Source organism: Puma concolor, chromosome A2 (genome assembly GCF_028749965.1).
Source record: "Puma concolor isolate L17-30 chromosome A2, mPumCon1.1.hap2, whole genome shotgun sequence".
NCBI classification, from domain to species: Eukaryota; Metazoa; Chordata; class Mammalia; order Carnivora; family Felidae; genus Puma; species Puma concolor.
This window is the reverse complement of record NC_141668.1, coordinates 100,455,805-100,477,736: the sequence shown is the minus strand read 5'-3', so window position 1 is coordinate 100,477,736 and position 21,932 is coordinate 100,455,805. Positions and strand designations below refer to the sequence as shown.

The 21,932-nt window shown below is 39.1% G+C and overlaps 1 protein-coding gene across 1 annotated transcript in view; it reads left to right on the top strand.

The window, feature by feature from the left end:
• The window catches only part of LOC147583369 (biliverdin reductase A-like), a 28,205-nt gene extending 11,167 nt beyond the window's left edge, over window positions 1-17,038 (top strand). Inside the window, exons 3-6 of the mRNA XM_086682213.1 lie at window positions 8,100-8,122; window positions 8,341-8,448; window positions 10,815-10,986; window positions 15,489-17,038. Coding sequence (XP_086538339.1) covers window positions 8,100-8,122; window positions 8,341-8,448; window positions 10,815-10,986; window positions 15,489-15,747 — 562 coding nt within the window. The 3' untranslated portion in view covers window positions 15,748-17,038. The remainder of the gene's footprint in view (window positions 1-8,099; window positions 8,123-8,340; window positions 8,449-10,814; window positions 10,987-15,488) is intronic.
• Window positions 17,039-21,932: the final 4,894 nt, after the last annotated feature.

Genomic DNA, 21,932 nt, shown 5'->3' with positions numbered 1-21,932 from the left:
TTTTCTGTCAGTGATTACTTCAAATGTAAATGGTTAAACTCCTTAATCAAAAGACTTAGATTGGCTCAGTGGATTAAAACAAAACAAAAACAAGGTCCAACTGTATACTGTCTACAAGAGACTTCAGATCTAAAGACACATATGCACTAAAAGGATGGAAAAAGATATTCCATGTAAATAGTAACCAAAAGAGCAAGAAGACATAAATTTATCAAACAAAATAGGCTTTAAATCAAAAAGTGTCATAAGAGATGAAGAAGGACATTATATAATGATAAAAGGGTCAGTTCACCTAACATTAGAGCTCCCAAATGTATGAAGCAAACATTGTTGAAGGGACACAATAATAATAGGAGACTTCAGTACTCCACTTTGAGTAATGGATAGGAAAACCAGCCAGAAGGTCAATATATGAAACAGAGGACTTGGACAACACCAATTGAACAGACATATAGAGAATACTTCATCCAATAATAGCAGAATACACATTCTTCTCAAGCACACATAGATTATTCTCCAGGACAGACTATATGTAGGCCACAATAAGTCTTAACAAATTTAAAAAGATTGAAATCATGCTAAGTGTCTTTTCAGAACACAATGGAATGAAACTAGAAATCAACAGCAGAAGAAAAACTGGAAAATCCACAAATACATGAAAATTAAACAGTATACTGTTAGTTAGCCAATGGGTGAAGGGAAAAATCACAAGAGTGATTAGAAATATCTTGAGAAAATGAAAGTGAAAATGCAGCATACCAAAATATATGGGATATAGTAAAAACAGTACAAAGAAGGACATTTATGGTGGTAAACACATTAAACAAGAAGGAAGATCTCAAGTCAACAACCTAACTTTACACCTCAAGGAACTAGAAGACTGAACTAAATCAAAAGTTAGCAGAAAAAAAGGAAAACAATAAAGATTAGAATAGTAATAAATAAATAAATAAATAAATAAATAAATAAATACATATATAAATAAATAGAAAATAGAAAATTTCAAAGAAACTAAAATCTTTTGAAAAGATTTAAAAAATTGACAAACTCTTAGCTAGATTAACTAGGAAAAAAAGATTCAAATAAACAAACTCAGAAGTGTAAAGGAGACATTATGACATGCTACAGAAATAAATGTATTACAGGAGACTACTATGAACAAGTATACTCCAACAACTAGATAACATAGAGTAAGTGGATAAGTTCCTAAAAACAGACAAAATACCAACTGAATCATAAATTCTGTACATACCTATAACTAGTAAGAAGACTGAAACAGTAACTTCCTAACTAGAAAAGCCCAGGATCAGATGGCTTCACTGGAAAATACTACCAAACATTTATAGAAGTAACAGCAATTCTACTCAAAACTTTCCAAAAAATTAAAGAGGAAAGAACACTTCCAGACTTATATGAGGCCAGCATTGCCTGATACCAAAGCCAGACAAAGTTAACTACAAGAAAAGTAAAGACCAGTATATCTGGTTTCTGCAGATGCAGAAATTCTCATCAGAATGTTAGCAGCCTAGATTCAGCAGGACCAAGTGGGATTTATTCCTGGGATGCAAGAATTGGGTCAACATATGAAAACAAAGAATGTGATACACCACATTAAAAGAATGAAGGACAAAACCCACATGATCATCTCAATTGTTGCAGAAAAATGCATTTGACCAAATTCAACACCCTTTAATGATAAAAGCATTCAACAAACTAACAATAAATAGAAGGAAACTACCTCATGATAATAAAAACTATATATGACAAACCGCAAAACATTGCTGAAAGATATTGAGGTGACTGCTTCAAATACACAGACATCAATGCAAAAGCCATCAGAAATAGGAAAAAAAACAAGCATGACATTATCAGGAACACAATAATTTTCTAATAACTGACACAAAAGAAGTGGAAATCCACAAGTTACCTGAAAATTCTAAATAATTATTTGAAGGAAGCTCAGCATGATTCAAGAGAACAATAAACAAACTCAGGAAAACAATGTATGAACAAAATGAGAAATCATAAGATGAATACATTTTGGAGCTTAAGCATATAAGTGAATGAAATGAAAAATTCAGTAGAGAGCTTCAACAACAGGCCCAATCAGGTAGAAGAAGGAATCTATGAATGTGAAGACAGGTCTCTTGATATTATCCAATCAGTGGGAAAAAAGAAATTAAATTGAAAAAGAGCAAAGAAAGTGTATGTGAATTATGGGACAACGTCAGTTGAAACAATATTCACATTATGGGAGTCCCAGAAGGAGAAAGGAGAGCAAAAGACAGGGAAAACTTATTTGAAGAAATAATGGCTAAAAACTTTCCAAAACTAGGGAGAGATGCAGTCATCCAGGAACATGAAGCTCAAGTGTCCCCAAAATGATTTAATCCAAAGAGATCACATTGTAGTCAAGCTCTCAAAAAAATCAAAGAATTCTAAAAGCAGCAAGAGAAGAAAGACTCACCACATACAAGGGAATCCTGATACAGCTGTCAGCAGACTTCTCAGCAGAAGGCCCGACAGGCCTTCCACGTGCGCAAAGAAAAACACAATCAACCAAGAATACTTCAGAACTGTCAATCACAAACTTTAGAAATGAAGGAGAGATAACGTCTTTCCCAAGCAAATAAAAGCTGGGGTAATTTATCATCATTAGATCTGCCTTATAAGAAATGCTAAAGGGAGTTCTTCAAGCTGAAAGGATGTGAATTAGTAACACGAAAATATATGGAAGTATAAAATTCACTGTTAAAGGTAAATATATAAATATATAGTTAATTTTCTGAATATTGCAATAGTGAACTCTAGCACATAGGTTAAAAGACAAAAGTGTTACCTATCAATGATGTAAATGACTTACATTCTCCACTAAAAGACATAGGGTGGCTCAATGAATTACAAAAATAAATAAATAAATAAATAAAAATCCAAGTATATGGTGCCTATAAGAACACTCATAGACCAAAACTAAAAGGATGGAAAAATATTCTATGCAAATAGAAACGAAAAGAAGCTGGAGTAGCTATACTGATATTAGACAAAATAGACTTTAAGTGAAAAGCTGCAGCAAGAGATAAAGAAGATAAAGGGATCAATTCACTGAGAGGTTGTAACAATAGTAAATTTTTAGGCATCCAATAGGGGCACCTGGGTGGCTCAGTTGGTTGAGCTTCAGATGTCGGGTCAGGTCATGATCTTGCACTTGACGAGTTTGACCCCTGTGTCAGGCTCTGTGCTCACAGCTCAGAGCCTGGAGCCTGCTTCCTACTCTGTGTCTCCCTCTTTCTCTGCCCCTCCCCAGCTCATGCTGTGTCTTTCTCTGTCTCAAAAATAAACATAAACATTAAGAAATATATATATATGTATATATATATATATATATGTGTATATATATATATATATATATATATATATACATATATATATATATATATACATATATATATATATATATAGACATCCAGTATTGGAACACCTAGATACATTAAATAGTTTATAGATCTGAAGACAAAAGTAGATAGCAATGCAATAATAGAGGATTTCAATAACCTGCTTTCAACAATGGATAAATCATCCACATAGAAATATAATATGGAAATAATGGATTTGAATTACACTTAGACCAAATGGACCCAATAGACATGTACAGAATACAGAGCATTTCAACCACCAACAACAGAATATACATTCTTCTCAAGAATGGAACGTGGAACATTCTTCAGGATAGATCATATGTTAGGCCACAAACAACTCTTAACAAATTTAATAAGAGTGAAATCTTATCAAGTATTTGACCACATGATATGGTATAAAAGTGAATAATAGGAAAGCTGGAAAATTCATAAATATGTAAACCGCACACTTCTGAAAAAACAGTGGATCAAAAGAAGAAATCGAAAGGGAAATTAAAAAAAAATCTTGAGATGAATGAAAATGGAAACAAACATACCAAAAATTATTGCATCTAGCAAAAACATTTCTAAGAGGAAGATTTATAGCGGTAAATACTTATATTAAGAAAAGAGAAAGATCTCAAACAACCTAATTTTACATTTCAAGGAAGTAGAAAATGAACAAAGCAGAAGAAAATAATAAAGATTAGAGCAGAAATAAATGAAATAGAGACTAGAAAGATGATGGAAAAGATAAATGAAACTGAGTTGGTTTTTTGAATAGAAATAAATAATTGACAAACCTTTAGCTGCACTTACCAGGAAAAAAAAAGATGACTGGAATAAGGGAGTAATATAACTGATACCGCAGAAATACAAAGGATCATAAGAGACTACTATGAACAATTTTATGCCAAAAAATTAGGTAACTTAGAAGAAATGGATAGATGCATAGAAATGTAATTTACCAAGATTTAATCATGAAGTAATAGAAAAATGGAACAGACCAACAATGAGGAAGGGATTAGATGATGATGATGACAATAATAAATAATAATAAATCCCAACATATAAATGTCCAGGATGAGATGGCTTCACAGGTGAATTCTACCAAACATGTAAAGAATTGTTACCAATCCTTCTCAAACTCTTACAGAAAATTGAAGAGGAAAGAACACTTTCGAACTCATTTTACAAGGCCAGCGTTACCAAAATACCATGATCCAAGACAAGAACATTAAGAGAAAAGAAAATTACAGCTCAATATCCATAATGGACATAGATGCAGAATCTTCACCAAAATACTAGTGCCAAATTCTAGAACACATTAACAGGATCATACACGAGGATTTAATGATGTTCCTCCCTGGGATGCAAGCATCATTCAGGGTATGTAAATCATTAACATAATGAAGGATAAATATATCATCATCTCCATAGGTGCAGAAAAAGCATTTGGCAATTCTTTTATGATAAAAAAAAATCTGAACAAATTAGGTTTAGATGGGATGTTTCTCAGTATAATAAAATATTGAAAAGCCCACAGCTAACCTCATACTTCGTGGTGAAACACTGAAAGCTTTTCCTCCGAGATCAGGAACAAGACAAGGATGCCCACTCTTACCACTGTGTTCTGTTTAATGTAGTACTGGAAGTCATAGAGCAAGTAGGCAAGAAAGAGAAATAAAAGGCATCCAAATCAGAAAGAAAAAGTAAAATTGTCTCTGCAGATGACATGCTCTTATATGCAGAATACCCTAAAGACTCCACCAAAAAACTGTTCGAACTAATAAGCAAGTAAAGTTGCAGATACAAAATTAGCATGCAGAAATCATTTGTGTTTCTATATACTAACAAATTATCTGAAAGAGAAATAAGAAAGCAATCCCATTTGTAGTACCATTAAAAACAATAAAATACTTAGGAATAAATTTAACCAAGGAGGTGAAAGACATGTACACTGAAAACTGTAAGACATTGATGAAAGGGATTAATGAAGATCCAGCAATTGCACTAATAGATATTTACCCCAAGAATACAAAAATACGAATTCAAAGGGATACATGTACCCCAAATGTTTATAGCAGCAGCATCTACAATACCCAAATTATGGAAATGACCCAAAGGTTCTTTGATGAATGGATAAAGAAAATGTGGTATATTTATATACAGTGGAATATTACTCAGCCATAAAAAAGAATGAAATCTTGCAAAAAAGGACGTGGATGGAGCTAGAGAGGTTTATGCTAAGTGAAATAAGTCAGTCAGAAAAAGACAAATACCATATAATTCCATTCATATGTGGAATTTAAGAAACAAAACAAATGATCATAGGGGAAAAAAAGAGAAAGAGAGGTAAACCAAACACACACTTTTAGCTATAGAGAACAAACACATGGTTACCAGAGGAGAAGTGGGGGGGGGGGGTGGGAATGGGTTAAATAGGTATTGAGGATTAAGGAGTGTACTTGTAATTGAGCACCATGTGTTATATGTTAAGTGTTGAATTACTAAATTGTACACCTGAAACATACAGTATAATGAAACTAACAATACACTGTATGTTAACTAACTGAAATTTAAATAAAAAATTTTTAAAAACAGATTGAAGAAGACACAACTAATTGGAAAGGTACCTCATGTTCTTGGATTGGAAGGATAGATATTTTTAAAGTTCATACTTTGTAAAGCAATTTATAGATCCAGTGCAATCCCTAGCAAAATTCCAATGGCATTATTTTTACAGAAATAGTAAAACCATTTTGAAATTTGTGTGGAACCATAAGAGACCCTCAATACCAAAAACAATCTTGAGAATGAAGAATAAATCTGGAAGCATCACACTTCCTAAATTACAATTTATGATACAAAGGTATAGGAATCAAAACAGTGTGGCACTGGCATAAAATCAGGCACATAGACCAGTGGAACAGTATAGAGAGCTCAAACATAAACCCATGCATACGTGGTTAACTAATATTTGACAAGGGCACCAAGAACATACAGTGGGAAAATGGTAGTCTCTTCAATCAGTGGTGTTAGGAAAACTGGATATGCACATGTAAAAGAATGAAACTGGACTCCTGTCTTACATCAGTCACAGAAATTGTCTTGAAATGTATCAGAGACATATGAAATCATAAGAAAAAGAGACTTATCTGACACTGTAAAACTCCTAAAAGAAAACATAGGGGGAAAATCCTTGACTTTGTTTTTAGCAGTGTTAGCTTGGATAAGACACCAACTTCACAGGCAAAGAAAGCTAAAATAAACATAAACACATCAAACTAAAGAGCTTCTACACAGTAAAGGAAATATTCAGTAAACTGAAATGGCAACCTATAGAATGGGAAAAAATATTTGCAAACTATATATGTCATAAGGGGTTAATATCTAAAATATAAAGAACTCACACAGCTAATAGGGGAAAAGCAAACAATCCAATTAGAAAATTGGCAGAGGAATTTAAGAGACACATTTCCAAAGAAGATATACAAACAGGTATGTCAACAGATGTATGAAGAGGAGTTCACGGTCACTAATCATCAGGCATACCAAAACCACAATGAGATATCACCTCACACCTATTATGGTAGCTATTTTCAAACAATGAGGTAACAAATGTTGATAAGGATGTGGGGAAAAAGGAACTCTGATGTACTCTTGGTTGGAATGTAAACTGGCATATCCAAAATGGAAAACAGTATGACGGGTCTTCAAAAAATTAAAAACAGAACTGTCAGATGATCCAGAAACCTACTCCTGGGTATATATCTGAAGGAATTGAAATCAGTGCATTGAAGGGATAACTGCACACCCATGTTCATTGTAGCATTATTCACAATAACCAAGACATGGAAGCAACCCAAATGCCCATCAACAGATGAATGTTAAAAAAAAAAAAAAAAGGTGTGATACATATATAAACTGGAATATTATTCAGCAGTGGGAAAGGAGGATATCCTGCCATTTGCAGCAACACAGATAAACCTTGAGCACATTATGCTAAGTGCGATAAGTCAGAGAAAGACAAGTACTATATGATTATCACTAATTTGTGGAATCTAGAAAGTCAAACCTATAAAAAAAAATAGCCAGTGAAATGGTGATTACCACCAGGGAATAGGATGTGTGAGGGGTAAGATTCATAATGTTTAAGGGCACAAACTTGTAACAAGTAGTAAATAAGCCAGAGAGATATAAAAATAAATAAATAAAAATAAAAGGGAAATACTGAACAAAACATATTTGAACAAAAGAGCTTTCTTGTACTTTAAGTTTTTCCTGAGTTTTGTTTTGTTTTGTGTACCTAGAGAGGTTGGTAATATGGAAGGAATATATATTAAAAAAAAAAAATAGTCATGTGGGATTAGTTGAAAATAAAGAACTACTGAAGAAGGGGAACCAGTTCTGGTATTTTATGAATCTTCTAACCTAGATAAGAAAAAGCCACCAGAGCAAAAAATTTTAACAGCTTTCTTTTATAATCCAAAATTTTAGTTATGAATATTATCTATCCACCCTCCAACCTGGGTAATTTGAAAAAGTCACTTGGTTCTTCCAGTTTTTGAAATAAAGAGTCTAATTTTAGCTTCTCTTTAGTCCTCAAAATTCCTTTTCTTCTCCTTGTTTCTTAGATTTTTATGCTGCACTGCCCCATTCTGGCTAGAAGAGAAGTTAGCACTCAGCTCAGATACTTCCCAGATCTCATCTTGCCTTTGGGGCAGGTAGATATCATGTTGCTTTCTTAGACTTTCATTTCTGTTGTAAGTTGAGAACTGACATCACCTCCAGGTGGGGTGTGTAAGGGTATAGTGGTACCCCAGGTGGTTCTGCAGTCGCTGTGTCCTTCTGTGCTGGTAGAAGACAGACCTAGACTCTGGGATGCACATCTATACATGACTGATGATGACTGCCTTTTTTACTCCCATTTTTGTCATGACAGGAAAGGTCTTGCATGAGGAGCATGTTGAACTCTTGATGGAGGAGTTTGCATTCCTGAAAAAAGAAGTGGTGGGAAAAGACCTGCTAAAAGGGTCTCTCCTCTTTACAGGTCAGTTTGAGGTGGGATCACAGGTCATGTGTAACTGGTGAGGCCAGAAAGTTAACTAGGTTCTTTCCTAGTTCTCTAGGATGTAATTTGGATTCATTTTTTCTAAAGACTGTCTGACTGAAGGCCAATTTAATATAATCTTCCCATGCTTCCACAAACAATAAAAATAGCCTTTTTTTTTTTTTTCTTTCCTCAAATGAGATTTAAGTGCTCGGTGGACCTTAGGTAAAAGTATGTTAGAAATCTTAAGCTTACAAATGCTTCTGTCCCAACCTTTTAGATAGAATTTTCCTCATTAAATCTTAACAAATTGGAGACTATTTTTCCACAGGAGGTTGAACATGGACTCAGGTTCTTGGAGAGGAGAATATTTTTGTTCTCTTTGCAGAGTAAACAATATTCATAGCCCCTTTCTTCCTCCAACACGTTACAAGGACATGGGCAGCCCCCAGAATATTTGGTCTATGCTATATTTGATTATTTGCTCTATGTTGGTCATTATTTGAGGAGCTCCATTAGCAATAGGATATGAGCATCCTGGAGCCTCCTGCTCTTTGGATGGCCTTCTTATCTGGCTATATCCTAGAGTATTTGGAACCTTTCCTGAGGGCTTTCCTTATAGAAGCAAAACCCTGACATGGTCAGGCATTGCTAAGTGGTAAAACCATTTATCTCCTCATGAATTTTCAGAAAATAACAGTGAAACCTCTTTTTAAAATCCACCTTCATCTTTTAAAATAATGATAGAGTTGTAACAATAACCATGAACCTGTACAAGGAACTGTGCCACGTATGTGACATGTATTAATTAGTTCATGTTAATTCATATATGATAATCCTATAAAGTATTTATACCCCCATTATACACACAGAGAAAAGGAAGCTCAGAGAGGTGAATAGCTTCACAAAGTTGTCAAAAACAGCTTTGTGGCAGAGCCAGATTGGAGCTCAGGCCTCTGACTTCATGGCTCAAACATTTGATGGCTGCTCTGTCCTCTCCAAAAAGCCCAAGAGCAGACAGTAACCAGCTGAGAGGGAGAAACCTTTCTTTTGTAACTTTGATATTTAGGTCCTAGTGACTTCAAACCATGTTGTCTATGAAACTTATAAATTTTTTTGCTTTTATTTATAGCTTGTTCTCTTTTTTTAAAAAAAAAATTTTTTTTATAACATTTATTTATTTTTGAGACAGAGAGAGACAGAGCATGAATGGGGGAGGGGCAGAGAGAGGGAGACACAGAATCGGAAGCAGGCTCCAGGCTCTGAGCTGTCAGCCCAGAGCCCGACGCGGGGCTCGAACTCACGGACCGTGAGATCGTGACCTGAGCTGAAGTCGGACGCTCAACCGACTGAGCCACCCAGGCGCCCCTGTTCTCTTTTTTAAAACATAGTCATAATATGAATTCTTTTCAAGTCAGTATCAAATTTGTAAGGAATTAGTTTAAACAACGTAACAGGTTATGTAGCCTTTTAAGTTTGGGTTATGTTTAAAATTGGGGCTGGAGAGAGTCGGGAGCAATATCTTAACCACACATATTTCTCACACAGATATTTTTTTTAATGTACTTTTGTGTAGGAGATTATGAAGACTAAGGAAGCACTTAACACTGTATCAGTTTTTTTTTATATTCAACGTTTTTATTTATTTTTGGGACAGAGAGAGACAGAGCATGAACGGGGGAGGGGCAGAGAGAGAGGGAGACACAGAATCGGAAACAGGCTCCAGGCTCTGAGCCATCAGCCCAGAGCCCGACGCGGGGCTCGAACTCCCGGACCGCGAGATCGTGACCTGGCTGAAGTCGGATGCCTAACTGACTGCGCCACCCAGGCGCCCCAGTTTTTTTTTATATTGACATAGTTTATAGGTATTGCTGTTTTCTTCATAGCTATCATGGTGCCTTCACCCTATTGTCATTTACCCTATTGTTAGTTATATGGTATTTATAGGAATATAGGCTTGGGGGCCTAAAATACCTTGATTCTTTTTCTTTTATAAGACTTCTTTAAATCACTAACTGAAGAGGGTATGTATGTATGTGTGTGTATGTTTACTATATGTAAACCACATGTGCATAGTAGAAGCCTGAAATATTTTTATTATCCTATGGGCTAGGTGGACTGCTGTTTCCAATAAAATGTTTTATTTTCCTAAGAAAATTGAATCAAGTAAACAAGAAAAAAGAGAAATGCTTTTATGAAGTTTTCATTCAGGCACCTAAATATTAGTAGTCATCTTGCATATCATGCTGTAAGGCAAGGTTGCTTTGTCTTGAGGACCTAGCCACACACCTGCCCACTTGCTCCCTCAGCTCTCCAGCTATCAGTCCTTACTTCCCACTTCCCATGGTATTTGTGATTCCCCACAGCTGGCCCATTGGAAGAAGAGCGGTTTGGCTTCCCTGCGTTCAGTGGCATTTCTCGCCTGACCTGGCTGGTCTCCCTCTTTGGGGAACTTTCTCTTATATCCGCCACTTTGGAAGAGCGAAAGGAAGATCAACATATGAAAATGACTGTGTGCTTAGAGACAGAGAACAAACGGTAGGTTGTGAGAAACTGTGAGGAGGAAACTTGAGGACATTGTCATATGTTCACAAAGGTGAATCTAGACAGAGCCCAGAGGGCCTAGACCCCCAACCCCAACTCCAGAAGGACTGTCTGCTTTTGTAGACACAGTAGGTGCTGGGATTTCACTTATGTTGGCCTTATTCATCCTCACAGCAGCCTTGGAAGGTAAATAAGACGAACATGATCCCCTTTGCCAAGTACATAGAGGCTTACGGAATTTGAGCAGGTTGCCTAAGCCACACAAGTGAGCAAGATCAGATGAAGTAACAGAAATCCAGTTTACCCCTGAGACCTGAATTTTTTCCAACATTTTATTATGAATGTTTCAGACATATGGTAAAGTTGGAAGAATTTTGCAGTGAACACCCATACAACTACTACCTAGATCTTGCCATTGACATTTTATCCTGCTTGCTTATCACATGTCCAAATATCCATCCCTCATTGTGACTACAATTTAAGGTTCTGTTTCTCAGCTTTATCTTATTCTGTCATACTATTCCCAAAGTGTTCTGATTCTTTATTTTTTATACCAAGTCTTTTAAAACAAAAGCATATTCATAATTCTCCTTGAAAAGCACTTGGGCTCTATAAAATATTTAAAATAACAAGTGTTTTGGAGTGTTTCTAAATGTGCTTCCAGCTGGTGGGGCTCTTGGTAGTAAAAGAAACAGACCATTGGGTATTTACAAAAAGAGAAAAGTATTTGGGTTCCTGAATGAAGCCTGATCTTTGTCCATTTTGAGGAGTTTCCTCTTTGCTGGGGAAAGGCAGAGGTCACAGATGAAGGAAGATAAAGCATGCGGAACCTGCAAGGGCTGCATTTGGAGTAATAGCACTAGCAGACCCTGACCTTGTAAGTGTAAGAATTGCAGCTATAGTCTGACCATCCCCACAGACAGGTGCTGTCCCCAGTAGCCAGAGCTAAACATAGCTCAGGGTGCTTCTGGAGCACAGAAAAGGGGAATGTCGAGAGTCAGGTCATGCTTCTCAGAGGAAAATGTGCTCTTCTCAGTCCTTGACAGGAAATAAGATGTGAGGGAAGCAGAGACTAACTCATTATTGCAAAGGCGGGGCAGGCATCAGATGAGAGGTTGGGACAGATGGCAAACAACATATTATAATAAGTTGTTAATTACATATAATACTTTCTACTTCACAGATTATACTTTTACTGTCACACCACCACAATAGCATAGGTGAAGCTGTATATTTATTAGTCATGTCCACTGATTAGGAAATTGAATCAGAGGAAACATCCTTGATGTTTGGCATTTCCTCAGACTTTTAAGACTCCATGTTCTATGGAAGGATATGAGAAATTTTCTTAGGTAGATCAGAACCATTGGAATATCTCAAATTTCTTTTTATTCCCTTTTTTTTTTTTTAATTTTTTTTTCAACGTTTATTTATTTTTGGGATAGAGAGAGACAGAGCATGAACGGGGGAGGGACAGAGAGAGAGGGAGACACAGAATCGGAAACAGGCTCCAGGCTCTGAGCCATCAGCCCAGAGCCTGACGCGGGGCTCGAACTCACGGACCGCGAGATCGTGACCTGGCTGAAGTCGGACGCTTAACCGACTGCGCCACCCAGGCGCCCCTATTCCCTTTTTTAAAAAAATATTATTTATTTTATTTGAGAGAGAGGGATAGAGAGCACGAGCAGGGTAGAGGGGCAGAGGGAGAGAGAGAAGATCCCAAGCAGGCTCCATACTCTGCCTGGAGCCTGATGTGGGGTTCAATTCCACAACTTTGGGATCATGACCTGAGCTGAAATCAAGATTCAGATGCTCAACTGATAGAGCCACCCAGGTGCCCCTGTCTCAAATTTATTTGTATCCAACGTTAAAGCAGTGAATAAACAGCATTAATGTTCATCTTTGTTATCAAATTCTGGAATGTTTTAAAGTGTGTACCATGTGCTTTTAAAACTAGCCATGAGCTGAAACTAATACAGTGTTAATGTCACCTACCTCAGTTAAGTAAAACAAAACTAGCCATGGAGATTAATGTTTTAGAAGTGAGACCAACTTTTTCATGATAGAGTTTGTAATAATTTATTTTTAAAAATTGGAGTCATAATAAAAAATTTTTAAATGATAGATTGAACACCTTAGTTTTACTAGTTTACTAATCTAACTACTATCTTTTAGACTCTGTCTGACCTGAATATGAATTTTTTATGTATGGGCTATCATTGATTTATACATGAATCATCTTATCATTTAAAATTTTTTTTTCAACGTTTATTTATTTTTTTTGGGACAGAGAGAGACAGAGCATGAACGGGGGAGGGGCAGAGAGAGAGGGAGACACAGAATCGGAAACAGGCTCCAGGCTCTGAGCCATCAGCCCAGAGCCTGATGCGGGGCTCGAACTCACGGACCGCGAGATCATGACCTGGCTGAAGTCGGACGCTTAACCGACTGCGCCACCCAGGCGCCCCTCATCTTATCATTTTAATGACTTCCAGAATAGACGACTTGGTGAAATGTAGCTCTTCAAAGCAAGTAAGTCCCTGCTTGGTTTACATGCTGCTTAGTATAGTGTCCTCTGTGACAGAGAAAGGCCATCTTATCCTGTAAATGCAGTTATGGCTTCTGACTGTGCTTGGGAAGAATGCTTGGGATCTGTGGGCTTCTTTCTCTCTCTCCCCCAAAACTTGACTCAGTCTGCAGGCCTGAGTTTCAGCTTTCAACTATAAGTAGATGTCTTTCTAGGGTTGTTAACTGCACATTAGGAGCCTGTGCCAGTTGTTTCCAGACACAATTTTTTAAGTTATAGCTACCTTCAAACAAAGAGTAGAATAGAGCAGAACCATAACTGGGAATGGGGAAGAGGCTGGCGGGGGGTGGGGTGGGGGGGGTGGGGGGAGGTGGTGGGAAGCATGATTTTGAGAGGTCACAATAAAAGGACTAGCCAGACAGGGATCATTACTTGAATTCCTGTTGTGGAAGTGCTGGTGTTAGAGACTGTTTACTGAGTGCTTACTGTGTGCCAGGCACAGGCCTAGCCCTTTAACAAGAATTTTCTCATAGAATCTTTATGCGAACTCTCTAAGTGGGAATTATTATGATCACCTGGGAAACTGAGGTTCAGCACTGTTAAGAAACTTGCTAGGGGCGCCTGGGTGGCGCAGTCGGTTAAGCGTCCGACTTCAGCCAGGTCACGATCTCGCAGTCCGTGAGTTCGAGCCCCACGTCAGGCTCTGGGCTGATGGCTCAGAGCCTGGAGCCTGTTTCCGATTCTGTGTCTCTCTCTCTCTCGGCCCCTCCCCCGTTCATGCTCTGTCTCTCTCTGTCCCAAAAAAATAAATAAACGTTGAAAGAAACTTGCTAAAGGCACAGAACTAAGTGTTATGTGAGAATCACACTTAGGCAGCCTGTCTCCTGTCCCCAGATTGTGACACCTTCTCCCCAAAACTTCATGGGAAGGGCACAAGAAAGGAAGGTCTTAGAAACCACATCAGGTCTCGTCTTTCCCTTGTTGCAGTCTTCACCTGCCAATGATGTAGGTGTCATTGTCTTAGAGCCCAAGGTCATCCAAATAACCCTAGTGCAGCTTAATTCTCAAGCCCGTGTTCTTTCCATCTTACCAACAGTTTTCACACTTTGTAAAAATAAACAATACTTTTTTAATCCAAATGTCATGTGGATAGTCAATGTATAGAAGAGTTACACGTTTCAGCTCTCCTGTCAAAGACAGCTGGTAGGAGTGTGGTCCCTGCCTGCTCATCCTTAAGAGCCTGGGGAGAGCAGTTAGAAATCACCACCTCCACCGGGTTTGCAGATGCAGGCTGAAACTCGGGATATGGATGTGGTTAAACACCTCCCTGTGGAAGGGGAGACCTAAGAAGCTTTTTGTTGGTAGTCTATGCCCAAGTTGACAAATGCAAATATTTGCAATGAAAGTTCTCGCAGAGAGAAAGAGTGGAGGAGTGGTCTGTGAATTTAAAACTTGTGTTTTGGGTTGGGATGTCTGGAGCTAAGTGTTGTCCAAGCCCGGAACATGTGTGGACAAGGTCCCATCCTCAGCCCTATTCAGTTGACAGTAAAGTGCCAACCGTCAGTATGCACACACCGGATAATGTATGGAAGTGTTTAATCACTATATTGTATGCCTGAAACTAATATATCGTACACTGTTAAGTAACTGGAATTAAAATAAAAACATTTTTAAAAAGTTACAGATAAGACAGTCACAAGAAAGAAGAAACTGATGTTCACACAAAATCATTGAGTGAATTCCCTTGCCTGATGGCAAAATTAAATGAAGGACTGTTTGGCCCTGAAGTTGGAAACAATCACCCAAGGCCTTTGGGAGGCTGGTAGAGGTCAAGATGCCACCTGAGCCACTACATTGAGCAGCAGCTTCAGGGAATATGCAGACCTGTTACCAGGTTATCACGGGCTAGCAAACATCCACCTGCACTCTCTTGTAATCTCTAACATTTATGATTCTTTTGTCTTTGCAGTCCGCTCACATGGATTGAAGAGAAAGGACCTGGTCTAAAACGAAACAGACATTTAAGCTTCCATTTTAAATCTGGGTCCCTGGAGAATATGCCAAATGTAGGAGTCAATAAGAATATTTTCCTGAAAGATCAAAACATATTTGTCCAGAAACTCTTGGGCCAGTTCTCTGAAAAGGAACTGGCTGCTGAAAAGAAACGCATCCTGCACTGCCTGTGGCTTGCAGAAGAAATCCAGAAATACTGCTACTCAAAGAAGTAAGAGAAGGAAACATGCGGCACATCTAAGATGGGGCCATAGTTTGCTTTTTATGAAGAGTTGACCTCTATCTCTATTCTTACAATTAAACATATCTTGGGCAAACAGGATTTGCTTACTGTCCCGAGCTGTGTTGGGAGTGATATTTGGGAGTTGGGACACATGTAATAGGGATGAGAGAACTAACCTTGGTAGAGCTGAGCCAAGTGCTTCGTATGCCTGATTTAATTTACTCTTCCCAACAGCCCTATCAGATGGGTATTACCAGGTTTGTTTTCATTAGTGTATTGGAAAATTTTATTTGAAGTCACCCAGATAGTAAATACGAGAACCAGCCTTTAAATCTTACTCATGCACTGAACCACTGCAAAATAGCCTCTTCCCTGCTTTAAGGAGTTATGTTTCACCCAACAAACTGTCACTGGGCGAGTATGCTAGGTGCTAAGGATTCTAAAAATGAGTAAGACATAGCCGCTTTCCTCGCTAACCTTGTCGAAAGCAAACCAGTCATACAAACTGGTCACTGTAATGTAATAGGTCCAGTAAAAGAGATATGCCTCTGGTCATCTGGAGGAAGGTTTGGGGAAAACCTACAAACCAAATCTTCATAACTAGGTTAGTTGCGTACAGGTGAGAGGAGGGCTTTTCTTGGCAGAGTGCTGACATGAGCAAAGAGAAGGAAGTGAGAAACAAGCTGGTGAGTACCCTGGGAACAGTGTTGCTAGAGCATTGTGTCTGGAGGAGGGAGTCCCAGAGATTAAATCTGTGGGGTCCCTATAAGCCAGATCAAGGAGCTAGGGTCTTATTTCTCAGGCACTGAAGGCTCTTATTTAACAGGGGAGTGGCATGGTCAGTTTTCTAGTTTAGAAATGAAAACTTCCAGGAGGAAATGAGACTTGAGACCAAGGAGGAGGCATCCCGTTAAGAGCCAACAAATGTGTTCATACTTGCAGCCCTTGGCTTATCTAGACTCACTGCTTCTGTTGAGACACAGCTGACTTGAGGCAGAGCTGATTCCCAGGCATCTTCCCTTTCATTTCATTGGTTGTCCTGTTGCATTTTCTTTGAAGCTTGTGTTAGATTTCTTGCCTTTGTGAATGTCTCCCTCTTGCTTTTTGCCTACTACCTTCCCATTGTGAGGTTTAGGAGCTGGGAGGTCATTGGTGTCAGCACTCTATTTTCTACCTCGATTTCCATGATTCTGTCACCATACACCTCAAGGTAGAAACCAAAACTCCTTAAGGTTGTTCTTTTATTTGCCATGTAAAACAGTTTAATAAATATTGGTCAGTTAGTTCTCTTGTTTTATTATTCACATCAAATATCCTTTGTGGCCAGGAAATATTGTATCTATTTTTGTGTGTTGTACAGCATCTAGCATGAGGCAAATATGTGATTAGAATGTAGTGCAATGGCGTCTCCCATTTGGGCCTGATAACTCTGCTATTTCAAAAATATTGGCCATATTTGGTATTAGAGGTGGGGGTGAGTGTCAAAACCAGAGCTGGATAGTAAAGTGGTATAAACTGGTTTTATTTAATTAAGACTTGTGATAGATGAAAACAGATCTCAGTATAGAACCAGGCTCAATTCCAAATTGTATTTTCAGTGGATGGAAAATTACTAAGAGGAAACATGGGGAGGGAATTCTGTCTAAACCAACTTGATAAGGTTCTTGCTGAAGGCAGGCCAGTGTACTCAAATACCAGGGGTGGGGGACAAGGGATTTGATCAGATATTGAGGGTAGGGATTCTTATGGAACTGACTTAAGAGTTTTGCTAAATTGGGTGATGCAAAGACAGACGTGGAAATCCAAAGTTTGAGGCCTCATTTGAGAAGAGGGTTCAGAGGAGCCTGACTAAAAGTTTGGTCAAAGTCTTTGTCATGGGTTATGTGATTACTAATTGATGACTACTCATCTTAAGCTTGTTTTGTGTGTGGTCAAGAGATTAAAATGAAAACATCCATTAGTTTTACTAATTGGTAAGAATTGCAGAAGGAGAAGGAAAAGATGGGAGAAAATAGAATTTGGAGAGATGGAGCAGGAGTCCTTCTTCCTCTGCTATTTACAACTGCCCTCATCATCCTTTGGGGCTACTGGAGCCATTCTGGCCCCAGCCTACTGCAGCATTTCCCAAATACTCCTTCCTCTGAAACCCCACCCCCACCCCCACCCCCACCCCCAATCTATCACTGTCTTCCAGAGCTTCACTGAAGTTAAGCCACAAGTATCCCCTGCCATTTGTTTACCCAAAATATGGTGACCTTTGTTTTTTCCCTTGACTTTCATGGAAGGCTTAGTGAGAAAAGAGGGATTTGAGGTCTGAGATTTCAGAACAAATTAGGCTTTTAGTCCAACTAGAAGAAAAAAGCCCTTTATCCCACTGTACTAATGCTTTGTGTTAGAGGGTCTTCTGGAAGGAAAGTAACATAGTAGTGCCCTTGATCCCTCTCTGCTCCTCACCCACTTATGTGGTAGGAGCAACCTGCCTTTAGTGATAAAGCTGAAAAAGAAACTAAGCAGCAAAGCCCAACCTCCCTCTAGGTGCACCTGAATTCTCCATTTGTCCATGTGGTAGGTGACAGGGGTAGGCTCTTCCTCTGTAGTGGGGTGGCTTGAAGCTTTGAAAGAAAGTTACTCTAAGAGCAGAGTAGCAAACCTATTTGGCTTTGGATCCCAGCTACATTTCCCAATCTTTGTCATAATAAAACTGGTACTTTTTTAAAAAACTTAGTCTCTCTCCTATGTTTATAGCTGAATTGGTCCCCAGAATTGGGAAGGAGAAAAAGGAATGCACCTTGCTGGCACCTTAAATCCCAACAATAGATTCTCTGCTTAGGGTTTACTGCCTGAAGGAATCAAGCGGGGGGGGGAAAAAAAAGAGGGTGGGGAGGAAACATTTCAGTCAATGGCTCTACGGTTCCTCAAGAGAGGGCTTCTGTTTGGGAAATTCCTTGCTAAGCCAGTCCATAAGTAGTGGTGGTGTTGGAGATGGAGGGGGATTGACTGTAATAAAAGGAGAAGCTTTGGGAACCTAGGTTGATGGGTTGAAGGGGAAAAAAATAGACACTCCTCTCTGCAAAAGTAATTAATAGGATTTAATGGGAAAGAAGGTAATTAAGAGGTCTAGGATAATGAAGCCTTTGATACTCAAAATGTGTGCTGACCAGTAGCCTTGGCTTTGGCATGGCCTAAAAACTTGTTAGAAATGCACATTCTGAGGCCCACCTTAGACCTACTGAACCAGAATCTGCATTTTAGATTGCATGGTGATTCCTGTGCATATCAAAGTTTCTTGGAGCTTGTGGACTAGTAAGGAAGAAAAGTGTTACTCATAATGTTAAAGCACAGCTATGAAGAATGCTAAAGGAGGATTTTATTTTTTTCTTCTTTCTTTTCAACGTTTTTATTTATTTTTGGGACAGAGAGAGACAGAGCATGAACGGGGGAGGGGCAGAGAGAGAGGGAGACACAGAATCGGAAACAGGCTCCAGGCTCTAAGCCATCAGCCCAGAGCCCGACGCGGGGCTCGAACTCACGGACCGCGAGATCGTGACCTGGCTGAAGTCGGACGCTTAACCGACTGCGTCACCCAGGCGCCCCAAAAGGAGGATTTTAAAATCTTGTTCTAGGGAGAGTTTTTCTAGTCAAGAATTTAGGAAAACCTTCCCTAAAGAATGCATTGAAATCTGAACGTTGAGAAAGACTTTTGGCAGGTGTAGGCAGACAAGGATGTGGAGAACATTTCAGGTGGAAGGAATAGCACATGCAAAACCCTTATGTCCAGCTATGCCTGAGGCCAGCAATACCCCTGGATGTTACAGGTGTGGGCACCTTAAATTCCCTCTTGTTAATTCCATTTGGCTTTTCTAAACCTACCTTTTTTTTTTTTTTTTTTTAAGTTGTGAAATGAGAATGGGCTACTAACATTGGAGAGTCTCTTTTACTGACTTCAAAAAAGTATATTACTATTTATTAAACAAGCAATATCCGGGCCTGATGCTAAGAGGCTTACATACCTTATTCCATTTACTTTTTATAATTCCTATAAAAAGCCATATGCAGTAAGCACTTTTCCTTCATCTTTTTTTTTTAACACATGAGGCTCAGAATTTAAGCTGCATGGCTGAGTTCCTTTACCTAAGTCAATGCAAAGTGCAGCCTACATGCTAGGTCCTGTGGCCCAGTCCCTCTTTGTGTAGTTTTATGGGTAACACAGCATGCTCATTTATTTATGTATTGTGTATTAATGCTATCATGCTACAAAGGCAGAGTTGAGTAGTTGTGACAGAGACCGTACGGCCCACAAAGCCTAAAATATTTATAGTCTGGCCCCTTAGAGAAAACATTTGCCAGTCCCTGTTCTAGGTGGGAGCTCAGGTCTCTCTGAGGAAAGGACTAGGGTACAGCAGTCCAATTCTGTGGGAACCTGGAATTATGAATAATTCCCCTTTGCTTAGACAACAGCTACAGAAGAAGAGGCTTCAATGTTTTTCCATAGAGAGTTATGTTACCAGTGGGTTTCTCCAGAGTTGCATACAATCATAAATGCTCAATTGGCCTTGGCTCTCTATCAGTGACTCACTGTGTTCTGAGATACTGTAGAAATGCTCTACATTTGTTGGAAGTCTTTGAGAGCCTAGAGGCTTCGGGAATTGGGTTGGTGAGGACTTGGGATAGGGAAGGACATGTCAGAGCACTGTACACTGAGTCTAGAGTCCAAGCACAATATCAGTCCTTGTTGGACACCCAGAGTCTTCATTTGGAATCAAAGGAGTCATTGTCCTGGCAACCTGAGGATGCCCATGAGCAAAGACTATATACTGGGGATGGACAGAGTAAGGGGAATGGCTGAAGCCTGAGTTCCCTTGCACAGTCCTGGAGTCTGTAGGTCCTGAGCTTTATCCTGGGACCTTAAAGGGCCACTACCTTCCTCTCAGTCACATAAAAGTGCTGATTTTGTTTGGGGATCTTCATGCCTGTGGCTCCAGTGCTAGTGCTGGACATCAGGGAACAGGCAGCCTCCAGTGTCAGTGGTGTCCACTGAGTTTTGCTGGAGAAACTGGACCAGGGAAAGGTCATTCAGAGGTCATTCTGGATACAACAGGAATCTCCCATTACTAGCAGCTATCTCCACAGATTAAGCTGGTCAAAATCTAGATGGAGTGTTCCATGGTCTTTCTATTTCTTCGTTCAGTAACTGTCCCAAGCACTCACCTTGTGCTTGGGGATCTGGTGGGCCTAAGTGCAAGGCTTACAATGACAAAGTGGTCCCTGCCTGCCAGGTATTCACATTTTGGAGGGGGAGATGAACAAAGTTATGAAAGACATGTGGAAAAAAAGAAGCCACAAATATAATTGTGAAAAGAATGAGTGTGATGTGAGGACAGGTTGGGGAGTCACTGGAGTATATGAAAGGCTGCACTGAGGTGACATTTACTGGAGCCAGAATGACAAAAGGAATCCACACTGCACATGTCTGCAGTGTGTCAGGGAGAAGATATTGCTGGTGCAGAGAATAGGAGACAAAATTGTGTTTTTCTGTTAGAAACATTAAAAAGGTGGAAAATGTGCCTGTAGGATCCTGGAAGGGGAGAGGCAGGGAGAAGGCAGATCATAGACCAGATGCTGGGACCTATTAGACTGTTAGTTATCCATTCCTCGCTGACAGCATTATTCGAATACCTTGAATCTTAAAACTACGAATATTTAATAGCTCACATTTTTCTGGGAGAAAATCCAGGCACAGCATAGCTGTGTGATACTGCCTCAAAGTCTCTATGAAGCCAGGGCTGTGGTCTCAACGGAGACTGAACAGGGTGATATTTTACTCCCAAGCTCACTGATATGGGCAATATCAGAATATCAGAATATCAGAATTCAGTTTGAACTGAGAGCCTATTTCAATCTTTTGACCAGGGAACGTATATCTTTCTCTCCTATATAGGGGTCTCATAGGGTAGCCCCTAAGTTAAGTATTTGATCTCCCCATTTCCAGGGTTCATGGAGAGACAGAGGGAGCAAATGAGGACAGAAAGCAGAGAGTTAGACACACACAGAGAGAGACAGAGTAGAGATACAGAAAGAAGGGAGGAGAGAGAAAGGGCAGGAGGGAGACAGCGGAGTAGAGAGACAGGAGAGAGAGATGGAACAAACACAGGACAAAGTAAGAAGAAAGTGACAGAA